The following is a 21,531-nucleotide window of genomic DNA, read 5'->3' as shown; positions in this document are numbered from 1 at the left end:
ACGCCACTGGGCTGGGGACGCCAAGGTGAGCCTGGCCCCAAGTGGGGGTCGGAGAAGGGGGAGAGCTGGTCCCTCCTCCCCCCAGCTCCTCAGCGATGAGTGTCGGGGCTGCAAATAGCCCGGTGGAATCAGTGAGTCACGAAGACTGGAAATACCGCGCCCCTTGCCTCCCTTCCCTCCCCTCCTCCAGACTGCGCCGAGCTGCCTGGAACTCCGATTTCAGTAGCGCCTGGTGGTGCGTGTGGGGCGTCCTTCCAAAGGGCGCTCAGACTCTGAACCGGTCTGCTCCCCAGCCAGGTCCCAGCCGGCCTCTGCCCGGGGCTGTGTGCCCCTAGGTTAGTCCCTTAGCCTCACTGGTCGTCAGCACCCGGCTGGTACAAGACAGGCTTCAAAAGCCGCCCAGTGCAGCTGACCAACTGTAGGCGTCCCCATGCCTGGGACAGCGCCTGGCAGGTAGGAGCAGGGGCTGGCAGTTGGAAGAGAAGGCGACGCAAGGGTTTCAGGGAAACCATTCCCAGAAGACTCCCCACGTGGGCCTGGGAGCCAAGGCAGGAGGCCAAAGGAACCCACCTGTCTGTGTGGTCTTGACCTTTACTTGAGCTACCACCCCACTCCCCAGTCTCAAGAAAGACACCGTTTATCCAGCTTTCCATTCCTGCCCTACCCCAAGCTTGAAAACCTCAGGCGGGTGACCTCCAGAAGCCGGTGATTCTGCTGTTTATTGTGTGTGCAGGATACAACGCCAGGACCCCACCACCCCCGTCGTCCCCTGAGGCGACCTCACAGAGCTGGGGCCCCCTACTGCAACCCCTCAGCCCTGCCTCTGAATGTGGGAGACTGCACCAGGTCATGGGGGGCAGCTGGGGGTCCCCAAAATGGAGGCTGGCAGGAGGTCCTTGTCCTGGCCTGGAGATGAGGAGGGACAGGGGTAGGGCATTCTCTCTCTAACAGGAAGCTGTGGGGTGGGTGCAGGGCTGAAAGGCAGAACAGGGAGCTCTTCCCCTCTGCACAGAGGAGCACGGCTGGTTGGAGAGCAGCTTCTGACATCCTGGGTTCAAACCCAGCCTTCAGTGGGCAAGCTGGCCGCTCAGCTGCTCAGACTCTGTCCCCACTGATAAAAGTGGAGATTGTAAACGTGCTTTTAGAGTGTTCTGAGACTTTCTTGGTGGCGGTGGTTAAGGCTCCACCTCCCCACGCAGCGGGTGCGGGTTCAATCTCTGCTTAGGGAATTAAGGCCCCACAGGCTGCAGGGTGTGACCAAAAATTGAGAAATAAAAATAGAATGTTCTGAATTTGGCTGCAATCAATGGTAACGCTTTGTATTTGAAGGACAAGCGTAACTGGGCATGTGTGTGTGTGCACCTGTGTGTGTGCTACACACACATGCCACGCCTATCGCTTCACAGATCATAGATAGGGAGGATGGGGGAGGCGGACGGCCACAAGGGAAGGTTGGCGGGAAGCTGGGGTCCTACCTTGAGGACTCAAGCCCCATCCATACTTCCTCTTGTGGGGTGACTTGTCTGCGGCGGAGACAGTCCTGGGAGCCCAGGTCTCCGGGTGGGAGGAGGAAGGGTCAGCCCTGCCCCTCGGCCCAGCCTTCCCTGGAGGCATGAGCAGGTAACAGACGGTTCACACAGTTTATCACGAACCAGCTGTATTGGAAAAACCCCGTCTATATACAGACACAACATGGCCCTGCCCCGGGGCAGCAGGCTGGATGGCGCACCTTGTGGGCGGGCAGCCTGGCAGCCGGCTCGGGGCTTGGAGAGCGGCCGCGGGGAAGCGGACCATCAGGGCTGTCTCCTGGCCTCTCTGTGCCTGGGCAGTTTGGTTTTGTGGGCACCTCTGCCGGCGATCTCCCTCTGCCCTCCTGCTTCCCTTGGCCAAGGGGGTCCCGGGTGCCCAGTTCCCCTGCCCTGCAGAGACTCCAAAGATGAAAGAATATGTCTGTCTGTCTGTCCTGCAGATTATTTGCCCAGATTGCCTGTCCCAAGCCCCTTCTCCAAACCGGGTTCTCTGGATCTCCTGTTCCCATCCCAAACCTTTTCTTCTGGATTAAGGCTGCATCTGCAATCTGGGGGTCACGAGTGAGGTGGGGGGTCCCTGACCTGCCCTGGGTAGAGCAGAAGCCCTCATTTGGGGGTGGGGATGACCCACCTGGGGTCTGGGGTGGGGTGGGGTGTCAGGGCCCGGAACCTGGGCTGAGATGTCCCCAGCGCTGTCACGAGGGGATCAGGAGAGCCACTCTGGCTGGCCAGCGGGGAGAACAGGACACGGGGTAGTTGGGGGTGGGGCAGGGGCGGCCTCAGATCTTGATCTCCGTCCGGAAGGTCTGCTGCACGTGCTCCGTGGGGGGCTGGCGCCGGGCCCGGATGGTGAGGCTGCCGTCCTCCCGCAGGGCCGAGGTCACCGAAGTGGGGTCCACGTCCTCAGGCAGCTGGCACTTGTGAGCGAAGGTGTTCATGACGGTGCCATCGGCTGCAAGCTGGGGAAGGGGCGAAGGGTCAGGGCGAGCTGCACCCCCCCCAGCCCCGCCTGCTCACGTCAAGCCCCAGCCCCTGCTCCCTGCTCCCACCCCAGCTGGGCCCCACGCGCCCTGAGCTCCTGCTCTCAGGCGTGAGAGCCTGGCATCGGAGCTGCCCTGGGGCAGTGGTGCCCACGGGCTGAGCGCCGAGCGTGGATGCGTGCAGAGGAGCTCAAAGGACCCCAGCAGGCCCGGGGGAGGGCGGAGCTCGGTGGAGGAGCTCAAATGAGGAGGGGGCGTTTCCGGGTCCCTGCGCTCGAATGCCCGCTCGTGGGTGTCCATCAGCCGCTGGCAGCACACCCCCTGACACCGCCAGCACAGTGTCCAGCAGAGCCGGGGTCGCTGAGTCACTGGTGGGGGCAGGGCGGGCACGTGCTGCCCACTGGTCCTGGCATCCGCAGGGCCTGGCTCCCTGATGGGGGCCCTCCAGGCTCAAAGGAGGAAGCCAGGCCGCGGGAATCAGAGGCGGCCCTGGGCAGCCCCTCTCCTCTAAGGGGCACCTGCCCGTTCAGCCACAGCCACCCCCTCCTCCAGGGCGCAAGCCTCCTGACCCTGAGGACCTGTGGGTGGACGCAGCGTGGGGTTTGGAGGGTGTGAGGCCCTGACCTGCAGGGCTCTGCCCAGCCTTGAGCCCAGTTCAGGGGTCCCGAGATGAGATGCTAGCCGGGCCTCTGGGTCTGGGAGAAACGAGGCCTTGAGGGGCATCAGGGGCAAGAGCTCCTGCCCCGGTTGCCTCCGGGCATGGGGTGCCCACCACCCACAGGCTTAGAGGGAGGGCCGTCCTCCTCCTCTCAGCTCCCTTTCTCTCACCTCCCGGGGGCCCCCTCCTGCACCCCTCTGCCCCTCGCCCCTCCCCGTGGCTCCCTTGGCTCCTGAAGAAAGAACCTGGGAGCCTGGGTTAGTGACAGGGGTCCCGTGGCCCACCAGCTGCAGGAGCAAGGCCTCCTGTTTGTCCTGGGCGTTGAGGGCTGCGGTCAGGGTGCAGGGTCCCAGGATGGGACCTGGGAGAGGGCCCCTGTGCAGAGGGTACGGGTGTGAAGCCCAGGACTGGGGCGGGGGGACGGGCTCACCTTCTCAGCCCGCACCTCGATGTGGTTGTTGGAGGTGGTGACGATGATGTCCTCAGGTGAGAAGTCGCTCACGTCCACAGCAAACTCATAGGCGTCTCCCAGGGTCTTGATGTTGCCCGGCCCCGCAGCACGGGCCGTGGGGAGTGCTGGGTGGGCAGAGCACAGGGCAGGCTTGTCCCCAGGGCCAGGTTTCTGGCTCCCTCTCGGGTGCGGGGTGAAGGGGCAGACCCCGAGGCCTGACTGCCCCCTCAACCACCACTTCTAACCAGCCCGTCCCCCTCACCTCTTGCAGCCCACCTTCTGTGCCAAGGGGGCGGGGCCTTGCCCAGCAGAGGCTGTGGGGGAGGGGTGTGCGTGTAGGACACTCTGCAGGGACCCACCCCAGGCCCGCAGGGGGTCTGCATGCCTCCCCAGAGCCCCGCAGCTCTCAGAACTCCAGAGAGGACCTGGCCCCAGGCCCCGCGGACCCTGGCACCAGAGCTGACCCCAGGCCAGCACTGTCTCCTGAAGGCCTGCCCGTCCTGGCCACATCTGTCTGTCCAGCCACATCTGCCCCGGCGGCTGCACGGGGCTGCAGCGGTAGCACCTGTCGCTGGAGGCGCAGTGGCAGCGGGTGGTCCCGCCCTGCGCGGCCCCCCTCCCCACGGGGCCCCGAGCGCTTGCCTGGAAAGGCCAGGGGCTCCGAGTGGGGCCGCATGAAGCCGCCAAAATCCTCGGAGAACATGCTCAAGGCCTTCTCCATGGGTGGGTCCTGGGCCGGGAGGCTGTGGGAGGCCGAGGAGGAGGAGGAGGAGGAGGAATGGAAGCTCCGCTCCGCTCTGAAGGTGGAGGATGTCCTGTGGCTCATCCACGGGGCGGCGGCGGGCCCCGGCCGGCGGGCTGGGCAGACAGGCAGCGCGGGGGCAGCGGGCTCGGGGAGCTGCCGGGGACCGGCCACCGCCGCTTTATAAGGCCCGGCCGCCCTGGGCACAGGGCCAGCCCCTTGTCTACCGGCTAAATTTAGTCCTCTCCGTGGCCCAGAGGGGCTGGGGAGCTTCTCCAGTGAGACCGCCCTGCTGACAGTCCAGCGCGGGAGGCCGCGAGGCTGAGCTCACTGCCCAGCATTCCAGGCTGATAACTCCAGCCCCAGAGCCGCCGTGGCAACCGCGTGGGGTCCTGTACTGTCCCCCCTACCGCTCAGACCCTGGCCCACCTCAGGACCCTGTGCATTCCTGTCTCTGGGCCTGTCTTCCCCCAGCAGTCGAAGAACTGTGCCTCCCCCATCAGACTGCAGACCTCTTGCAGAGGGTTTTCTCTCTCAGCCGTTGGTGCCAGGGATCAGGGCAGAAGCCCAAGGCCCTGGATCTGGGGAGGTCAGGAGATGCAAGGTCAGGGGTGCATGGGGGACCCCCACCCACGGGATCCCTGTGTGAGGCAAGGGCTTCCCCAGCCAGAACAGATAACGTTCACGGCCATCTCTCGGAAGGCCTGAGACGGCCCTGGAGGAGGATATAGAACCTGCAGCTGTTCCCCTCCCAGCCCCCCAGGGAACCCAGATGTCAGGCTTGTCTCCCTGCCCCCTGCCCCTCCCACCACCCCAACTCTGGAATATTTCAAGACCCAGAAGAGAAAGCTGAGGCAGGGTAGGTTGGGTCTGGACTCAGGGGAGGAGAGCAGATGATTCAGGAATGGTCCTTAATGATATAGAAGGTTCTGTTCCCAGGAGGTGTTTGCCTGACCTCCAGCTTAGAGGAGAGGCCAAGGAGGCAGCAGGCGAGGTTTTATTCAGAGTAAAGGAGGCTCGGCGAGACGGTCGTTCTAGCTCTGAGTTCTGAGGGGCCTGCTGGGCCAGGGCTCCTAGCTGCGAGCTTTCCAGCGTGGCCTCATTCAATCCCTGCAAGGAGAGGGTGTTCCCATTATATAGATGGAGAAACGGAGCCTCACAGAGAGCCTGGGGCTTGCACCTGGGAAGTGGCGGGGCCGGGATCTGAAATGAGGTATCTGACCCAAACCCCCCAGGAAGCCAGGGCACCCTGAACATCCGTGTAAGGAGACAAGCTGGCCCAGAACCCCTCGAGAGGCCCCTGCCCACCCACAGGTCCACGGAGCCCGGCTTGACGTCACGCGGCATCAGGGAGTGAAGCCAGGGAAGGCTGACCTGGGAGCCTGGGGCCCCAGGCTGGCTCCCCTCCTGCCCAGACCAGCTCTGGTTCCTCCTGCCTGTGGCGGCCTCTCTGACTGCTGCAGCCCACACAGGAGGTCCTGCCCAGGTGCCCGCTGTACCAGCTGGCCTTGCCCACCCCGGCGCTGGGTGTGACTCGGGCTTCCAGTGTCCCATCCCCTCTCAGACTGGCAGCTCCCTGGGGCAGGTCTTCGCCTGTCTGCCCCATCAGAACAGGGGCTCCTGAACATGGATGCCATTCCTCTCTTGTCTGGCTCCTGCACACCCTCCTCCTTGATGTGTGTGTGGTGGGGGTCCAGCTACAGGGTGATGACTGGGGCTGGTGGTCCATGCAGTGGGGTCAGGGTGGCGGCTGGAACAGAGGGGTCTGTCTCTCCAGTGGAGATTCCTGCCTGGCTGGGTCACCCCACCCCAAAGAGGGGCTTCCAGCAGGGCTGCCAGGAAGTCCCCAGCACTGAGGTGAAACGGAGGGACGGTGGGGGTGGGGCTGGGGGCCCAGAGGCCTGCCACCCGCCCGCCAGGAAACAGGAGCCCGTGGCTAAATGCAGACACACAGTCATGGTGTGGAGGCCTGAGTCACTGCTCCTGGACGTCAGCTCTCATTACCCACCCCCGCCCCCCGTGCCTCCCCCTCCCCCGTCCCCGAGGCGTCACCCACACACGCACTGGATCTACTGGCTTCAGAGGCCAGGAGGGACCCTGAAAGGTCATTAAGGGCATTCCTCTGTCTCTGCGCCTGTCTCTCCCTTCAGACCCTAGGGACAGAAGGGGCTTCAGAGATGATGCAGCATCTTCAATCCCAGACCTGCCAGGGCACCTCAGCCTCCTGGAGGAAATTTTAACAAACACAGACTCTTCCCACATGCCCAGAGATTCTGATGGGAATCTGCTCCCGTCAGCTCCCTGCTCAACCAGCCAACAGGCCAATGTTTGGAAACAACTCACGGCTCAGCAGGTAACTGCTGAACAGCTGCTCTGTGCCAGGCATTGTCTGGGTTCTGGGGTACCCGTGACAGTGATGAGCAAGGTAGAGACAGAGCCCTGCCCCATGGCTCTCGCGCTCCCCTCATTGCAAGAAGTGAAGTATCAGTCGCTCAGTCGTGTCCCACTCTTTGTGAGCCCATGGATTGTAGCTCCATGGCTCCTCTGTCCCTGAGATTCTCCAGGCGAGAATACTGGTGTGTGGATTGCCATTTCCTCAGGGGATCTTCCCAACCCAGGCATGGAACCTGGGCTTCCTGCGTTGCAGGTGGATTCTTTATAGTCTGAGCCCCCAGGGAAGCCCTCACTGGACAGAAGAGGAAACCGAGGCCCCGAGTGGTGAAGGACCAGTTAGGGGTGAGAGAGCTATCCTGGCATCAAGCCTGCCCTCCGCCCCCATGGCCTGACGCAGAAGCAGGAGACGAGGGGAGCTGCAATGCAGGGATTGGCTCTGGGGGGACTCGCCGCAGGCACGGTGTCCGCCTGCCACCCTCACCCCAGGTTCCCGATGCTCGCAGGGCTAGGGGATGAGGTGTGGCCGTCTGCTGCTGGCTGGCCAGCTGAGGCTGCCTGAGACCGGACATGCAGGTTTGGGGTATCAACAGGGCGGCCGGTGACACTGTCACTATACACGGGTTGGAGCAGCCGAGGAACGGTGGGCCCCGGTCTGTGCAGAGCAGTGAGCCCCCACCCCACCCCTCACAGCACACACGCGCTCCTAGCTTGGATTGACTTGGCCTGACGTCTAGGGACAGAGGGTGGCTCGGGGTCTCAGGAGTTTAAGTCACTGAAGGTCCATCATGATTTTCAGAAAGGGGGCGCTGTCTGGAAGAGGGCGAGAGTTGTCCCAGATCTCTGGCCCAAGTCTTCAAAAAGTGGTATCGGGCAGAGATCCTCTGCTCTCTATGCCTAAACCCTCGTCCTGAATGCCTAAGCCACAGAAACTGCAGGACTCTGGGCAGAGGAAGAGCCATAGCATCTGAGTCTGGGTTCAGCATCTGCTTTGTGATCTTAGACGAGTGAGTGCCCCTCTCCAACGCTCCATTTATTGTTACTGTATCTTTGCCGTGTCCAGGCACTGTGCTCAACCCTCCTCCAAGTCAGTGAGTGCTCAGGGAAACCCAAGCAGGTGAGAGGTGTCAGCCCATTTTAAAGAAACAGAGCCTCGGAGAGGCGAGGGTGCTTGCCCAGGGTCACAGAGGCCGAGGGACAAAGCCCAAAGTTCCACCCTGGTTTACCTGGCTCCCAAGCCTGGACACCTCGCCAAGATCCTGCCTTGATGACCTGCCTTCACTCAGAGCTGGGGGCAGGGGGCCGACAGGCTGGAGCAGGAACAGGGAGTTGGGGCAGGGGGAGGAACTTCGACTAGATCTTCATGTCCAGACCCCCCAGTCTGCGAAACTGCCTCTCCCACCATAGCACCCCAGGGGCAGTGGCTGTGCTTGAGGCTTCCGGGTAAAGGCCACAGACTTTAACCTGCCCCAACCGAGCGTGGGAGCGGGTGCATCAAGCTCCTCCTCCCAGCAGCCCTGTCGGTCAGGGACAGCATCACCATTTGAGTGGACCCTTCCACTCTCTCTCCTCTGATCTTCCAAATCCCTCCCGTGCCCAACTCTGAGACTGTGCGGCCCTGACCTTCAGCCCCTGCAGATGACCCCTACCTGTCCTGTTGCATCACGAGCATCCCCCTCGCAGGCCCTCTGACCAGCCCGTAGCTCAGGTGGGTGCCCCTGCCTCTGCGTGGCTCTGGCAGGTTGGGGAGCCCCCGCCCTGGCCCCTCCTGGCGGCTCTGGCCTGTACTGCTCGGCGGGCCGGGGCAGTTCCAGTCGGTTTGTCAAGGACATTCTTAATGGCCAGGGTAAACCCCAGCAGGGAGGGGCGGGGAGGACGGGGGCCAGGTGTTGATTGGTGGAATGCACACCTGTCCAGGTGCACCTGAGTTGCAAGCAAAGGAGTCTCTGTCAGAGGCGTGCTGGCTGGGGCCACAGCGGAGCAGACTGACCGAGGTGAGAGGCCGCGGGGTACAGCGCCAGGATGGACTCGGACGAAACCTGCCCGGGCCAGCGCAGGGCGGGAATGGGAGGCTGGGGACAGGGAGCCAGCACCGCCTTTTGACCCTCAGGGGCTCTCCCTCTGGACCTGGGGTTTTCTTGACTCAAGCCTCAGCTGCGGGGGCGGGGGGGCTCAGGGATGGGGGCTTAGGGGGCTCAGGGGGCTCACTGATGGACCCCACAGTGAGACGGTGACTCCGCTGGGCGAGGAGGCTGCCCCGAGCAGCGTTAACAGTCAAGCGTCCTGGGAAGGTGGAGTAACGGCTCCCAGAAAGCCGGGGGCCAGGCCTCGGTCAACCAGCTGCTAGACATGGAACGGGCCACTCTAAACCCCCAGCCCCACCCCGAATGTTAACGCGTGCAGCCTCGGGGTACCCCCTCAGGAAGGAAGGCACATCAGAGCTGTGTCTGCTCCTGAAAACGTCTCCTTTCCTTCCTATTGGGGAAGCAGAGATGGGAAGGGCCCAGTGGCAGGGAGGGGAAGGGCCTTGGAGCCGCCCACCAGGGCCCGTCTACTCCCTCAGGGGCCCGATGGAGGAGCTGGTGGGGCTTCGTGAGCGCTCCTCGGGGAACCCTGTGACTCTCCAGGAGCTCTGGGGCCCATGTCCCCGCGTCCGCCGAGGCATCCGAGGTGAGAGCTGGGCTCCATACCCCTGACCCCATCACAAGGTGGGAGTCCCCTCATGACAGCACCCTGCCCAGCCCGCCTCCCCACTCTCCTTGGAGCCTGGGAGCAGCCCCTCCTTCCCCAGGTCCAGTGTTTCCTGGGTGACAGGATGGAGGGAGGGGGTCTGTCCGCCTGTCTGTGGGTCAGACGTGCTCGCGGCTGGCTCTCTGCTCTTTGGGAACACGGTCCCCAGGTCTTGGGACGACAGAGCAGTCTCTTTAGACACCGGCGTTCTCTCTGCTGTGGACCCTGCGGAGATGCTGGAGAGAGCACCACTCCGGGGCCCCCACGCCCTGCCTCTCTCTTCCTCCATCAGAGCCTCAGGAAGGGGCAGGGGTGCGGGGGGCAGATGATCAGAGGCACCCTCCTGGTGGAGCCTGGTACCCACTGTGCCACCGCCTCCACTTGCCACAAATCCTGCCCTCCCTCAAGTAAGGCAGAGCCCCCTCCCAGCCTCCCGGGACTGGCCCAGCTGACCCCAGCCCTACACAGCACCTTCCCTCCCTGCCTTCCTCGGCACCGGGCTCTGACCCGCTGCCCCTGCCCCAGGTGGCCTGGACTGGCTGAAGCGGAAGCTGTTCTGCGTGGGTGAGGACTGGTACTTCCTGACGGTCCTCGGGGTGCTCATGGCCTTGATCAGCTTCACCATGAGCTTCACTGTTGGGCGTGTGGTCCGAGGTAACCCCCCCACCCCCGACACGCCCGCCCGCTCAGGAGCCAGGCCTCCGAGCACGCTCTCGGGATGCCAGGGATGGAGGGGGCTGCCAGGTGCAGGGGGCAGGGAGGGCGCTGGGTCTGGTCCTGGCATGCTGGGTGACCCTGGGCACCTCCCTGGGCCTCAGACTCCATGTCTGCACTGTGACGAGAGACCAAACCGTCATTTCTCTGGGCTTTATGCCCACCCCTGCCTACTGCCCCTGCTCCCCCTGCCCTGGTCTCAGCCCAGTAACCCTGGGTAGGGCCCTCGTCTAGACCACAGGCACAGGACAGTCCCTCCCCATGCTTCTGCAGGCTCCCTCCACCTGAGGTCCCCCTGCAAGGGGAGCGAGAGACAGGAAGTTACTCTGGTGGCATTACAAGGACCTGCCGGGCACTAGACCACGTCTGGCTTTCTTACAATCACCCTGTAAGGGAGTTACCATCAGAGCCCATTTGACAGATGGGAAAAACAGAGGCTCAGCGATGTTGAACAGCTTGCAAAATGTCACTCAGCTAAGGAGTGGCAACGCTGAGATAGGGATCCAGGGTCCTGCTCCTCCTCCTCCTGGGGGTCTGCCGCTCATGGGACGGCCCTGGCCACCTTTCTGTGAGCGGCCTCTGGCCGTGCACTTTCCGGCCAGCAAGCAGGTGTCTGAGGGCTGTGCAGTCTGTGGACGACTCCCTGATGCCCCGCTGTCCCCAGCACACAAGTGGCTGTACCGGGAGATCGGGGACAGCCACCTCCTCCGGTATCTCTCCTGGACCGTGTACCCGTGGCCCTGGTCTCCTTCTCCTCAGGCTTCTCTCAGAGCATCACGCCCTTCTCGGGAGGTAAGCCCAGTCGCCACCCCATCTGCCTGTGTGCCTTGCCTGGCAGTGACTGCTGGCCAAAGACTCCTGTCCTGCCGGGCTCCTGCTGGGGGACAGCAGGAAGCGGTAACCTCACTTATCAGCAGAGAAGCCAGGCTTGGAAGAGTCGTGGCACTTGCCCGAAGTCACACAGTGAAAAGGACAGAGCCTGCCTCGGGTCACTGCTGACTCTGCTTTGAGGGGCTCATGGAGGCGCACGTCTCTGCCAGGCCTAGCAGCTCTGCCTCCGGTCCCGGCCAGCAGAGGGGGATGCAGGGGTGCGTCCCGGGGGCGAGGTCTGAGAGCCCCTCCTAGTTCCCCCCATCCTGCAGTAGCATCTAGCAGGCCCAGCTGGAGGAAGGTGGATGTTCGCATCCCCTCTCTGACCCTCAGCTTTCTCATCCGCAGAAAGTGAAAAGTGTTAGTCACTCAGTCACGTTTGACTGTTTATGACCCCATGGACTGTAGCCCGCCAGGCTCCTCTGTCCATGGAATTTTCCAGGCAAGAATACTGGAGTGGGTAGCCTGTCTCTTCTCCAGGGGACCTTCCCGACCCAGGGATTGAACCCAGGTCTCCTGGTTGCAGGTGGATTCTTTACTGTCTGAGCCACCAGGGAAGCCCTCATCTGCAGAATGCATTTACAGCTCCTCACTGACAGGGCTTAGGGGACCCGACAAGACCCGAACGTGGAACTCTGTGCAGGGTAAAGGGATGAGGGCTAATCTAAAGGTGGTCCTCCCCTTGCCCCCATCCACCCACCCCACCAAGGTTCTGGGATTCCGGAGCTGAAGACCATCCTGTCAGGCGTGGTCCTGGAGGACTACCTGGACATCAAGAACTTCGGGGCCAAGGCGGTGGGCCTCACTTGTACCCTGGCCAGCGGCAGCACCATCTTCCTGGGCAAAGTGGTATGGCCGGCGTGAGCGCACCACTGCCTCCCCCCTCCCCCCCGCTGCCCTCCAGCCCCCGCTGCCTTTTCTGCATCACCCACTGAGGCCAGTGCCCACCTGAAGGTGGAGGAAGGTCAGGTCCCCAGAGTGTGACTCTGGAACCTGGGAGGTGGGGTGGAGGGGTGGGGGGCACGCCATCCCTGGATGAGCAGGGGCCCTGGGACCGAGGGAGTAGAAGGGGAGGAGCAGGGTGGGGGCTCAAGGCCCGACCTGAGCCCTGTGCCCTCACCTCCCTGGCAGGGCCCCTTCGTGCACCTGTCTGTGATGATCGCTGCCTACCTGGGCCGCGTGCGCGCCAAGGCCACTGGGGAGTCCGAGGTAAGGGGCTCGTGGAGACCCCCTCCGCTGGAGGAATGAGAGAGAGGGGTGGGCGCGGGCTGGCTTTCAGCCCGGGACTCTGGATCCCTCCAGAACAAGAGCAAGCGGAATGAAATGCTAGTGGCCGGGGCGGCAGTGGGCGTGGCCACGGTGTTCGCAGCGCCCTTCAGCGGTGAGGCCCCGCCCGGCCCCGGGTCCCACACCCGCCCCCGGGCTCCCCCACACCCCCTGGGGGTCCCCACATCCCCCGGGGCCCCCACACCCCCGGGGACCTCCCACACCCCCCGGGCGCCCCCACACCCCCGGGGACCCCCCACACACCCCCGGGCGCCCCCACACCCCTGGGGACCCCCACACCCCCGGGCGCCCCACACCCCCGGGGACCCCCCACACCCCCCGGGGCCCCCACAGCTCCCGGGCTCCCACGCCCGGCCCCCACGGCCCCTGGCGCAGCCCGGCCACTCCGCCCGGCGCAGGGACCTGGGGGGCAGATGGGGCGGTCGCGGTCCTTCCCGCCGTCTTCCCGGGAGCGCTGACCGTCCCCAGGGTGGCGGGGCGGCGCGGGTGGGCGCCGAGACGCGCGGCGGTCCCCTGGACAGACTTGGGCTTTAAACTCGGCCCCCCTGCGCGTCCCGGAGCGCTGAGCCCGGCTCTCAGCCTCACTCCTCGTCTGTGAAATGGGGGCGGGCACCCTCCCCACCGCAGGGGTCAGGATAGGGGCGCCGGGTCCCGCGGCGCGTGCCCGCCCTCAGTTTCAGCTCAGAACCGGGAGCGGGTGGCCCTGCCCCGGCGGCGGCGGGAGGCCCAGCACGGCGGGCTCTCAGCCCCGCGTCGCCCCCAGGCGTCCTGTTCTGCATCGAGGTCGTGTCCTCTCACTTCTCGGTCTGGGATTACTGGAGGGGCTTCTTCGCGGCCACCTGCGGGGCCTTCATGTTCCGCCTGCTGGCAGTCTTCAACAGCGAGCAGGGTGAGCGCCTCCTAACTCTGCCCCTGCCCCCTGGCCCTGCCCCCAACCCCGCCCCCTCCCTCCTGCCCCCTGCCCCCTGCCCCCTGCCCCTCCCCCCTCCCATCTCTTCCCCTCCCTCTCCGCTTCCTCCCGTCCGCTGCCCCGCTCCTAGGCGCTTGGAAGGAACTGACCTGTGTTGGGCCTGAAGGATGGGAGCCCCCAGGGTAGAAGCGGGTGAAGCCAGTCAGGGAGGCCGGCCGGGAGAAGGCGTCTGGGGCACACCTGCTGGCCTCCTCTCCTGCCCGCTGATTCTGAGCCTTTGGCTGGGCCGGGCCCTGACCCCACTCCCCGTCTCCCCAGAGACCATCACCTCCCTCTACAAGACCAGTTTCCGGGTGGAAGTTCCCTTCGACCTGCCAGAGATCTTCTTTTTCGTGGCGCTGGGGTGAGTGGGGGCGCCGCCGGCCTGCACAGCTGCCCTGGGTCCAGGAGGGGCTCTGGACTCACACCCGCCCCTGCAGGGCCATCTGCGGCGTGGCGAGCTGCGCTTACCTCTTCTGCCAGCGAAAGTTTCTCGGCTTTGTCAAAACAAATCCAGTCCTCTCCAAACTGATGGCCACCAGGTGTGCCCTGGGTGGGGGCCGGGACCCGTCAGGGTGATGCCCCAGACCCTCTGTCCCTGGTCACCAGCACCCTCTGCAGGCCCCCGCAGGGTCTGCCTCCCCCTTACTCATCAACATTCCAGCCCTCCCTTGCTAACGGCCACCCCACTGCCTACGAAGCCCAAGACCTCACTGAGCCCTGCTCCCCCAACCTAGTCTGAGCCCTGGCGTTGCTGTTTCAGACTCAGCCCTCCTCCGCCAGGCCAGTCCCACTCCCGTCCCTCCTGCCTGGCGGACAGTGGCCTCTGTCCTGAACCCTCCTATATTCCCGCCTCCGGTCACCCAGTGGTGTGGGGCAGCCCCCCGAATCAGAGCCCTGCCCCCTCCCCCCATTCCTGCCTTAGCATCGCCCCCAGACTGACGGGCCTGCCCGTGGGTGGGGTGCGGGGAGTCGATGGCCGGCCCGGCGCTGACCCCCACCCACGCCCACAGCAAGCCTCTGTACTCAGCACTGGCGGCTTTGGTCCTTGCCTCCGTCACCTACCCGCCTGGCGCGGGCCGCTTCATGGCGTCTCGGGTAAGGGCCTGAGCTGGGGGTGTCCACCATCTCCCTGAGTCCCCTCAACACCCAGAAGAGGAGGGCTGTGTGGCGCTTTTCATGGGAGGCCATGGCAGTTCCCTGGGGGCTCAGATGGCAAAGACTCCACCTGCAGTATGGGACACCTGGGTTCAATCCCTGGGTCAGGAAGACCCCCTGGAGGAGGGCATGGCAACCCACTCCGGTATTCATGCCTGGAGTATCCCATGGACAGAGGAGCCTGGCAGGCTGCAGTCCACGGGGTCGCAAAGAGTCGGACACGACTGAGCGACTGAGCACATAGCAGCTCCTGCAGCGACAGAGCCGTTCCCAAGGAGTCCCCCCAGCAGGAAGTGACAGAGGAGGGTCTGAGGCCGTGAAGGGTGGGGGCACTGCTGCCCGGCCCTTGGGTAGAACTCTGACCCCCCTCCCCTCCAGCTGTCCATGAGGGAGTATCTGGACTCCCTGCTCGACCATAACTCATGGGCGCTGCTGACCCGGAACGCGTCCCCGCCCTGGCCCGTGGAGCCCGACCCCCAGAACCTGTGGTTCGAATGGTACCACCCACAGTTCACCATCTTTGGGACCCTCGCTTTCTTCCTCGTTATGAAGGTGGGCCCCCAGGGGTGTGCACAGAGCCTGGGTGGGCCGGGGTGCCTCCCCACGATATGCATGCAGCACAGGGCCTGCACCTTCCCTCAGACCCCCTGCCCTGACCTCTGCCCGCTGTGTGGTCCCTGGCAAGTTGCTTCAACTCTCTGAGCCTTGCTTTCCTCATCTTTAAAGTGGGGTCGTCACCAGGCCTACATCATAGAAGGTTGGAAGGCAAGAAACGAGAGGCTCTGGTGCAGTGCCAGGCACACAGTAGGCACGCTGCCAGCATGGAGGTCCTTCCCTGGCTCACACCTCCGCTCACACCAGACGCTGCTGACCGGTGTGCGCCTGGGCCTCCTCCTCCTCCAGGGAGACTCCCCGCCCCAGCTGGTCCCTCCTCTGCCGCCTCTAACCTCCGCCCCCACGACCCCGCCCCGTTCTCCCCGCAGTTCTGGATGCTGATTCTGGCCACCACGATCCCCATGCCTGCCGGGTACTTCATGCCCATATTTATCTTCGGTGAGTCTGGGTGTCAAGGGTCTGAGGCTCAGGGTGCCGGGACAGGGCCATGGCTGCTCGTCCACCTGCCTCCCCAGTATGGTGCTGAGACTGGTCCCCAGGTGGGGAGGGTTCTGGGAAGCAGGTCAGCCTAGCCCCCATCCTCACACTAAGTCTGTGGCCAGGAGCTGCCATTGGGCGCCTCCTAGGAGAGGCCCTTTCTGTGGCCTTCCCCGAGGGCATCGTGGCCGGAGGGGTCACCAACCCCATCATGCCTGGGGGGTACGCGCTGGCAGGTGAGTGGACCAGGTTCTTACTGGGTGGGCATACATCATGGGTCTGGGCTGGACCTGGAGAATCGGCTAGCAGCTCTGCAGGGCATGGGGAGGTCAGTAGCCTCCCCTGAGCCCCACCCCTCCCTGGACCCCTCCTCTAAGCCCCCACTACTCTTTCTAGCTTCTCTCTGGGCCCTGATGCCCCCTCTCCCTTACTGCTCTCTCTGTCACCAAGCCCAGGCCCGAGGCATTTCCAACAGTAGCCAGCTGTAGCCTCTGGACAGTCCCCAGCCGAGCCCACGGCCATCCTCACAGCAGCCTTGCTGTCTCTAGCCTGAACCCGCTCCCTGGCTGTGACGCCCTCCCCGGCTTGCAGGGGCTGCTGCGTTCTCAGGGGCCGTGACGCACAGCATCTCCACTGCGCTGCTGGCCTTCGAGCTGACTGGTCAGATCGTGCACGCGCTGCCTGTGCTGATGGCAGTGCTGGCTGCCAACGCCATCGCCCAGAGCTGCCAGCCCTCCTTCTACGACGGCACGATCATCGTCAAGAAGCTGCCATACCTTCCGTGGATCCGGGGCCGAAAAATCAGGTGAGCGGCGCCCGCTCAGGTTGGACCGAGGCGACGGAGTCCGGGTGGGCTGAACCCGGTCCCGGGTGAGTGTGGGAGGGGCTGACACACGCGGCTGTCTAGTCTGCATGCACTCCAGCTCCCCGTGTGACCTCACATGAGTGCTCGGCCTCCCGAGCCTCAGTGTCTTCCTGGTCATCAGTCTGTCTTCACAACAGGAGGACAGATGCTGGGGCTCAGAAAGGTGCCGTGTCTTGACCCAGGTCACACAGCGAGTCAGCACCAGCTCGGGGAGGTCCCACCCCTCCCCCTGCTCCTGCTCTGCGGTCCTCACTGGGGCCTTGGGAGCTAGAGGTGGGGCTGGAATACTAGAATGGGAAACAGGCTTTGAGGTCCTCCCTCGACCACACAGGGTCGAGCAGCCTCTGTCCCCAGCGAAGCAGGACCAAGAGCCTCTGAGACTCCTGGGTCCAAGGCCCAACTCAAAGATGAGCAAGCTGCCGCCTTCTCCAGACTCGGTTTCCCCATCTGTTAAATGCGGGTGGTTACTCCAGTCATTTTCAAACTTTGAAGTTTTTCCCCCCTTTATGCTATAAAGCTTTTCTTCAAATGAAATTCTCCAGGGATGGCTTCTGATGAAACTGGAGCTGGTCTTGGGGAGATAGAGGTTGGGGGGCTGGGAATCCAGAGCCAGGCCATAGGTGAGTCGTTCCCCAGGCTCCTCCCCAACCTGGGATGTGAGGAACTGTTCCTCCTAGGAATCCCTTAGTCCTGGCCTGCACTGGAGAACCAGCGGAACTCACCTGGGCCCCCGCCTTGCCCCGGGTCTGGAGGACACACTGCTCCAGGGCCTGATGGGAGCACTCCTCTGCCTGCAGCTCTCACAGGGTGACTGTGGAGCACTTCATGAACCGAGCCATCACTACGCTGGCCAAGGACACACCGCAGGAGGAGGTGGTCAAGGTCGTGACCTCCACAGACATGGCCGAGTATCCGCTGGTGGCGAGCACAGGTGCCCAACAGGAGCGGGGTGTGAATGGGGAAGGGGCTTCCATCTGCTCCCTCTCGCACCTGGGAGAGTCAGACTCAGCAAAGGGTGAGCAGAGCCTTGCACCTGTCAGGAACCTGAATCCAGACCCAGGCTCTGCAACTGTGTGACCTGGGGCAAGTCACTTCAGCTCTCTGAGCCTTCTTCCTCGTTGGTAAAATGGAGATAATAACCATCCCACCTTGCGGTCCTCGACATGTTTATTTATTGATCTTTTTTTGACCTTGCAGTCCTTTTCTTTTAAAGGTTCTTTTTTTTCTTTTTTTCATGTAAACTCTTTATTGAATTTGTTACAATATTGCTTCTGGGTTTTTAAAAATTATCTATTTATTTTTGGCAAGGGCCCTAGGGCTCAAGGGCTTCAGCAGTTGCAGCACTCAGGCTCAGGGGCTGTGGCTCCTGGTCTCGGGCACTCAGGCTCATTGGCTGTGGTTCCTGGTCTCGGGCACTCAGGCTCAGTGGCTGTGGTTCCTGGTCTCGGGCACTCAGGCTCAGTGGCTGTGGTTCCCGGTCCCTGGCACTCAGGCTCAGGGGCTGTGGCTCCCGGTCTCGGGCACTCGAGCTCAGGGGCTGTGGCTCCCGGTCTCGGGCACTCGAGCTCAGGGGCTGTGGCTCCCGGTCTCGGGCACTGGGGCTCAGTGGCTGTGGTTCCCGGTCTCGGGCACTCGGGCTCAGTGGCTGTGGTTCCTGGTCTCGGGCACTCAGGCTCAGTGGCTGTGGTTCCCGGTCCCTGGCACTCGGGCTCAGTGGCTAGCTATGGCTCCCGGTCTCGGGCACTCAGGCTCAGTGGCTGTGGTTCCCAGTCCCTGGCACTCAGGCTCAGGGGCTGTGGTTTCCGGTCTCGGGCACTCGGGCTCAGTGGCTGTGGCTCCCAGTCTCGGGCACTCGGGCTCAGTGGCTGTAGCTCTCGGGGTTAGTTGCACCACGGCATGTGGGATCTTCCCGGACCAGAGATCTGACCCCTGTCTCCTGCATTGGCAGGTGGATTCTTGTATACTGTGCCCCCAGGGAAGTCCCAGTGTTGCTTCTGTTTTTCGGGGTTTTGTTTGTTTGTTTTGGCCATGAGGCTTGTGTAACCTTCGCTCCCTGACCAGGGATTGAACCCGTACCCCCCTGCATTGGGGCAAAATCTTAACCACTGGACCACCAGGGACGTCCCGACACATTTGAATGAGAGTGAGAGGGGGCTGGTAAGGCACAGTGCGAGTCCTAGAACAGGCCTGGTGTGCTTGGGGAGGAGGGTAGCGTGATGGGAGCACACCTTCCTCCCAGGAGGCTCCTCCCTCAGCCTCCCCGCCCAGCGTTCCCCAGCCGAACTACCTCCCTCAGTCCTGGCACCATCAGAAAGATCTTTTCACGGAAACATGGATGGGGGCCCTTGTTAAAAGCCTCGTAAGCTGAATCTTGAGGGAGGGCCTAGCTGGAACATCGTTTCCCTCTTGGACAAGGACAGTGTGAGTGGGAAAGATAAGCAGGGCTTAGGGAGGGGACAGCCGTGTCCACTCAGGGCCTCTGTCAGCCCGTACGTCCCCTTTGTGTAAATGAGGAAAGGTGCGCACTTGGCGAGCGTAGCGTGGCTGGACGTTGGTCCCCGCTTGTCCTGTGAGCCGGTTTCTCGGGCACTGAGCAACCTGCACAGCCATACGTGCCATCCACGTCCCGAACCCAAGAAGCGTGAAGCGATTATGAGCAGCAGAACCGTAGACAGACCCCTTACGCTCTATGAACTGTAGTTGCCTCAGCTGGAAAGTAGGGAGGACAGACAAGGTGGCCTTTGGACTCATGCCCTCACTGGGAAATGAGAGGCAAAGCCCAGCCCCAGGGCACAGCTGTCCTCAGGAGGTGTCCCAGGCCTGCTCCTGCTTGAGGCCCCGCCACATGGGGCATTTCAGGGTGGGCAAGTGACCTCCTGGCCCCCTGGCATCCTTGCCCAGCTGCCCTCAGAAGCTGAGTGACCTTGGGCAAGACAACTAACCTCTCTGTGCCCCTGAGCCTGTTTCCTCTTCTGTAAAATGGGCGATGGTAGTTCCTGGCTCACAGGTTGCTGCAGGTTCCTGAGAGTCATGAGAACACCCAGCACGGTTCTTGGCACATCACGGAAGCCCAGGAAACAGAAGTTCCTTTTCATAACGTGGCTCTTTCCGTCTCCCTCTCTGCCTGTCCAGAGTCCCAGACCCTGGTGGGCACCATGCGAAGGGCACAGCTGGTGCAGGCCCTCCAAGCTGAGCCACCCTCCTGGGCTCCAGGACAGCAGGTGAGTGCTCTCGTGAGGTGTCAGGAGGGGATGGGGAGTCGGGAGGGTTTTCGCAGAGTGGCCAGCTGATCGCCTGTGGTTTGAGAGGGGGCCTATCCCAGGTCCCCATAACCCTTCCCGCATCCTCAGCGGTGCCTCCAGGACATCTTGGCTGAGGGGTGCCCCGTGGAGCCAGTGACCCTGAAGCTGTCCCCGGAGACGTCCCTGCACCAGGTAATGGGCAAAATTCCGGCTGTGGGCAGACCTGGTCCTGGGACGGAGGGGAGGAACTGAGAGGGAGACTCGGCTTCGGGTCCTCGACACACAGTGTGCTGTGCTCCTCCTGCGTCTACCTCCCCGCTGTGGAAGGCGCATGCAGTCCCCGCCTCTCTACCCCTCAGTCTCAGGGCTGTTGGGACACAGACGCGGGGAGAGGGAGAGCTTAGGAAGCTGAAGACTCTGGACGGACAGAAATGGTGGTTAGAAGTTTGTCTTTCATCAAGGCACACGTGGATTTCAATTCCAGGTCTCCCACATTCTGCCCGTGTGATCTTGGGCAAATTACTTAATCACTCTGACTGCTGGTCCCTCCCCGCTGCAAGCACAGAGCCTAGCACATGGGGCCATGGAGGGACGGAGCGGGTTGGGGGCCTAAAGGAGGCCCAACCCCTGTGTCCACGGCTGATGCTGGATGATCCTGAGTGGCGAGGCCCACTGGTCCCTTGTGTGGACTCTGGGGACCCCTGGTGGTCATAGTGGACATTGCAGGCCCAGCCCTCCAGGCTGAGAAACAGCTCAGAAGCGGCTCAGAAGCAGCGGGGCGGGCAGGGGGAGCAGGGGCAGCACCCCGGACAGAGGCTGGCCAGGGCCTTCATCTGCGCAGGACTCACAGGCTGGGAAGAAACTGAGGTGGGAGCCGGTCCTCCAGCGCTTCCTAACCCCTCTCCTGCAGGCACACAACCTCTTCGAGCTGTTGAATCTTCAGTCCCTCTTCGTGACATCTCAGGGCAGAGCTGTGGGCTTCGTGTCTTGGGTGGAGGTACCGTGGCCCCGAGGATGAAACAAAGGGGAGCAGCCAAGCTTGAGCAGCCGGGGTGGGGGCGGGGGACCAGTAACCGCCACCACATGGGGAGGGGCCCGTGGGACTGATGAGCCGGCCACTCGGTCCAGCTACGCCTACTTATCTTGTGGCCACTGGCCACCCCGCCATTACCTCTGGGCCTCAGTGATCCCATCTATGCAGTAGAGAGGCACTGGCTCTAAACCTCACTCCAAAATCAGCCCTCAGGGGAGGCAGACTATACTGCAGCCTCCATCTTCAGTCTCTTCTTCACTCTCCCCCTCTCTGGTCTCTGTTCTAGTTGGAGAAAGCGATTTCCAAGCTGACGAACCCTCCGGCCCCAAAGTGAGCCAGCCTGGCAGGATGAAACAGAGCCACTCGGCTACCCCGTGAAGGAAGCAGCACAAAGACCCTGCCTGTGTCCCCACGACAGCACACCCCTCCCCTCCAGCCCAGCTCAACTCCTCAGCAAAACAGGCAGCTGACCTATCACTGACCTACCACTGTCGCCATGTCCCATCCTCGTGGGACAAGTACCACATGTCCTGAAGGACAAACCCCACCCTGGGAGCTCAGGATGGGAGACAGCAGAAAGCTGCCCTGTGGTGGGTACTGCAAGAAAGCATCCGATTCACAGATGAAGAGCCTGGTGTCCTCTGTCAGCAAGGGCAGGCACAGGTGCCCTCTGGGAGTTGTGTGACTCCCAACAGGAAGCTTCCAAGGCAAATAAAGCCGGTTCCCAGAGCTGCGCTCCGTGCTCATCTCAGCATCCAGGTGTCTCGCCGCCTTAGCGGTTCGCCTGCGCCAACCCCGAGTGAGCTCTCGGGGGTCCCGAGGTGGCTGCATGGGCATTCC

The 21,531-nt window shown here is 63.1% G+C and overlaps 2 protein-coding genes across 3 annotated transcripts; one reads left to right on the top strand and one right to left on the bottom strand.

Moving 5' to 3' along the window:
- Window positions 1-701: 701 nt before the first annotated feature.
- HSPB7 (heat shock protein family B (small) member 7) lies at window positions 702-8,600 on the bottom strand. Of its 2 annotated transcripts, XM_027522746.1 has the most exons (4): window positions 8,401-8,506; window positions 4,261-5,470; window positions 3,598-3,743; window positions 702-2,488 (listed from the first exon to the last, which is right to left on the bottom strand). In XM_027522746.1, exons 2-4 carry the CDS (start codon window positions 4,442-4,444, stop codon window positions 2,309-2,311), a joined length of 510 nt encoding a protein of 169 aa, XP_027378547.1. In that variant the 5' UTR covers window positions 4,445-5,470; window positions 8,401-8,506; the 3' UTR covers window positions 702-2,308. The 2 variants fall into 2 exon arrangements, with proteins under 2 accessions (XP_027378547.1, XP_027378538.1); XM_027522737.1 differs by lacking the exons at window positions 702-2,488; window positions 3,598-3,743 and having other exon boundaries at window positions 4,447-4,941; window positions 5,316-5,470; window positions 8,401-8,600.
- Window positions 8,601-8,661: 61 nt separating this feature from the next.
- LOC113880488 (chloride channel protein ClC-Ka-like) lies at window positions 8,662-21,420 on the top strand. Its single transcript, XM_027522693.1, is given in 21 exon segments — window positions 8,662-8,745; window positions 9,315-9,421; window positions 10,007-10,135; window positions 10,860-10,928; window positions 10,931-10,987; window positions 11,775-11,914; window positions 12,197-12,274; window positions 12,368-12,446; window positions 13,116-13,241; window positions 13,581-13,665; window positions 13,742-13,843; window positions 14,315-14,399; window positions 14,838-15,011; window positions 15,443-15,512; window positions 15,677-15,787; window positions 16,143-16,356; window positions 17,214-17,347; window positions 19,549-19,637; window positions 19,767-19,850; window positions 20,569-20,655; window positions 20,978-21,420. Coding segments are annotated over 20 exon segments (2,061 nt in total). The 5' UTR covers window positions 8,662-8,745; window positions 9,315-9,321; the 3' UTR covers window positions 21,026-21,420.
- The last annotated feature ends 111 nt before the right edge of the window (window positions 21,421-21,531 follow it).

This window comes from Bos indicus x Bos taurus, chromosome 2 (assembly GCF_003369695.1).
Source record: "Bos indicus x Bos taurus breed Angus x Brahman F1 hybrid chromosome 2, Bos_hybrid_MaternalHap_v2.0, whole genome shotgun sequence".
Lineage (NCBI taxonomy): Eukaryota > Metazoa > Chordata > Mammalia > Artiodactyla > Bovidae > Bos > Bos indicus x Bos taurus.
Note: the sequence above shows the minus strand (reverse complement) of the source record. Positions and strands in the feature narration are given on the sequence as shown.

What these genes read in the sequence shown, in the direction of transcription:
- HSPB7 (XM_027522746.1), bottom strand. Translation starts at nt 4,444, where the DNA reads ATGAGCCACAGGACATCCTCCACCTTCAGAGCGGAGCGGAGCTTCCAT. An exon ending in GGAGCCCCTGGCCTTTCCAG is followed by an intron (nt 3,744 to 4,260) that starts GCAAGCGCTCGG and finishes CTGCCCACCCAG; the next exon opens with CACTCCCCACGGCCCGTGCT. An exon ending in TCGAGGTGCGGGCTGAGAAG is followed by an intron (nt 2,489 to 3,597) that starts GTGAGCCCGTCC and finishes CCCCTTCCCCAG; the next exon opens with CTTGCAGCCGATGGCACCGT.